Below are 1680 nucleotides of genomic sequence, written 5' to 3'. Positions count from 1 at the left end.
ATCAAATAGTCAGTAAAATCCTGTCGTAGAGAGATTACAGCACAAACCAAAGAATTAATAATGACGAAACTTGACTTCGCGAATGTCACGAAGACCTTTCTAAATATTACCCAGAGATGCAGGAACTTAGGCATTCTGTCAAGACAGCCATTTAAGATGCAGTACCTCGTTCCAATCGATCAGGTTGCAACCGACGAACGCACGCACGCCATCCTCTTAATGTTCCTGACACCATACTGTTTTAGCATTTGATTCAAGGCAGGGCTTCGGAACAGTGCCTAGAAGGAAAGAACAACGCTATCACTTCTCATTGCCATTTTGTGCTCTATTTGAGGCTTTTTTTTACTCGAGTCCCCTTTGGATGCTTTATATTATGAAATAACGGTAAGGTCTTTTCTAACGGGAAGGAATCAGATAACGTAGCTCACGAAGTTCAAAGAGATTAATCTTCATTTTTTCCCACACAAGTCTTTTTGTCAGTAAAGGAAAGTTTCGTCTAAACGGTCAAAAAAAAAAAAAAAAAATCCTTTTGAATCAAGCAGCAAGTAGATACAATTCCTCACTCGGACGGTTAATTTTAGATCAGAATTTGAAAAATGTACAAAAAGAGGATCTCTCGAAAAAAGATAAACTGTTGTTGTTACTCTTCCTATTCGGAAAGGTCTAAGGCAGGAAATCTTAAAATGGGACGACAGCAGAAGGTCAGCGACATCGCTTTAGAGTTCTGTAGCGAGACGAGTTTCCACGCCATCAAGTTCTTCACGAAAGAGAGATTTTCCCCGATCAAAAGGTGAGTGCAGACGACTTGTTCTTCCCTACATCTGGATTTCCTATATGTCTATGTTTTAGCGATAGGTCAGCTACAAAACAGTTATGCCAGCTCCTTCTGCCACTTAAATTTCTATGTTACCGCGATCCCTAAAAATTAAAAGTACAGTATGTGGTACTCTACTTTTTAAAAAATTAACATAAATAATATACGAACCAATTCGCAATCATTCGCCCGTATTCTTCTTGGGTGGTTTTGTTTCTTCTTATACTTGCATAAGTATCATATAAGTTTTCAGGGTAAATCACTTTTCATCTCACTGAGAAAGTGTGCCAGAAAAAGTGGAACTTGAAATTATGCAAGGTGCATATTTTCCACAATAACCATTTTGAAATAATAATTTTTATAATAATTTTTATGTATGCACACACAAATCTCGCACATGCAGGTAAACCCGCTATCCATCTGTGTATCTACCTATATATATATATATATATATATATATATATATATATATATATATATATATATGTGTGTGTGTGTGTGTGTGTGTGTGTGTGTGTGTGTGTGTATAATATAGATATGTATGTGTATATATCTATATGTCTATGCGTAGTAGAGATGTAGCGATTCCATCGCCCATTTTCATTATGTGCATGTAGCCAAAGTGGGCATCACTCAGCTCCCGTCTGGTAGGTCCTTGGATTTCTTCTGGCCTACCGGAGTCAGGGAAATAGCTATGGACTAGCAACTTCACTCCTTGTGACTGGCATAATATAAGGCTCTGCACTCCTGTTTGTGGTGGCATATTTATGATGGTAAGGTAATATGAACATTTGTCAATTACCTTACAGCAAATTTAATGGGAAAATGACAGAACTCAGCTCATACACTTTTCTCAGGAATTTACT

General features: G+C 37.3%; 1 protein-coding gene across 1 annotated transcript in view; it reads left to right on the top strand.

The window, feature by feature from the left end:
• Nucleotides 1–683: 683 nt before the first annotated feature.
• LOC135218923 (uncharacterized) overlaps nucleotides 684–1680 on the top strand; it is a 40258-nt gene continuing 39261 nt past the window's right edge. The window contains exon 1 of the mRNA XM_064255365.1: nucleotides 684–790. Coding sequence (XP_064111435.1) covers nucleotides 684–790 — 107 coding nt within the window. The remainder of the gene's footprint in view (nucleotides 791–1680) is intronic.

The sequence above is a fragment of the Macrobrachium nipponense genome, chromosome 1 (assembly GCF_015104395.2).
Source record: "Macrobrachium nipponense isolate FS-2020 chromosome 1, ASM1510439v2, whole genome shotgun sequence".
Lineage (NCBI taxonomy): Eukaryota > Metazoa > Arthropoda > Malacostraca > Decapoda > Palaemonidae > Macrobrachium > Macrobrachium nipponense.
The sequence above is the reverse complement of the archived record's forward strand: the minus strand, read 5'-3'. Positions and strand labels throughout refer to the sequence as shown.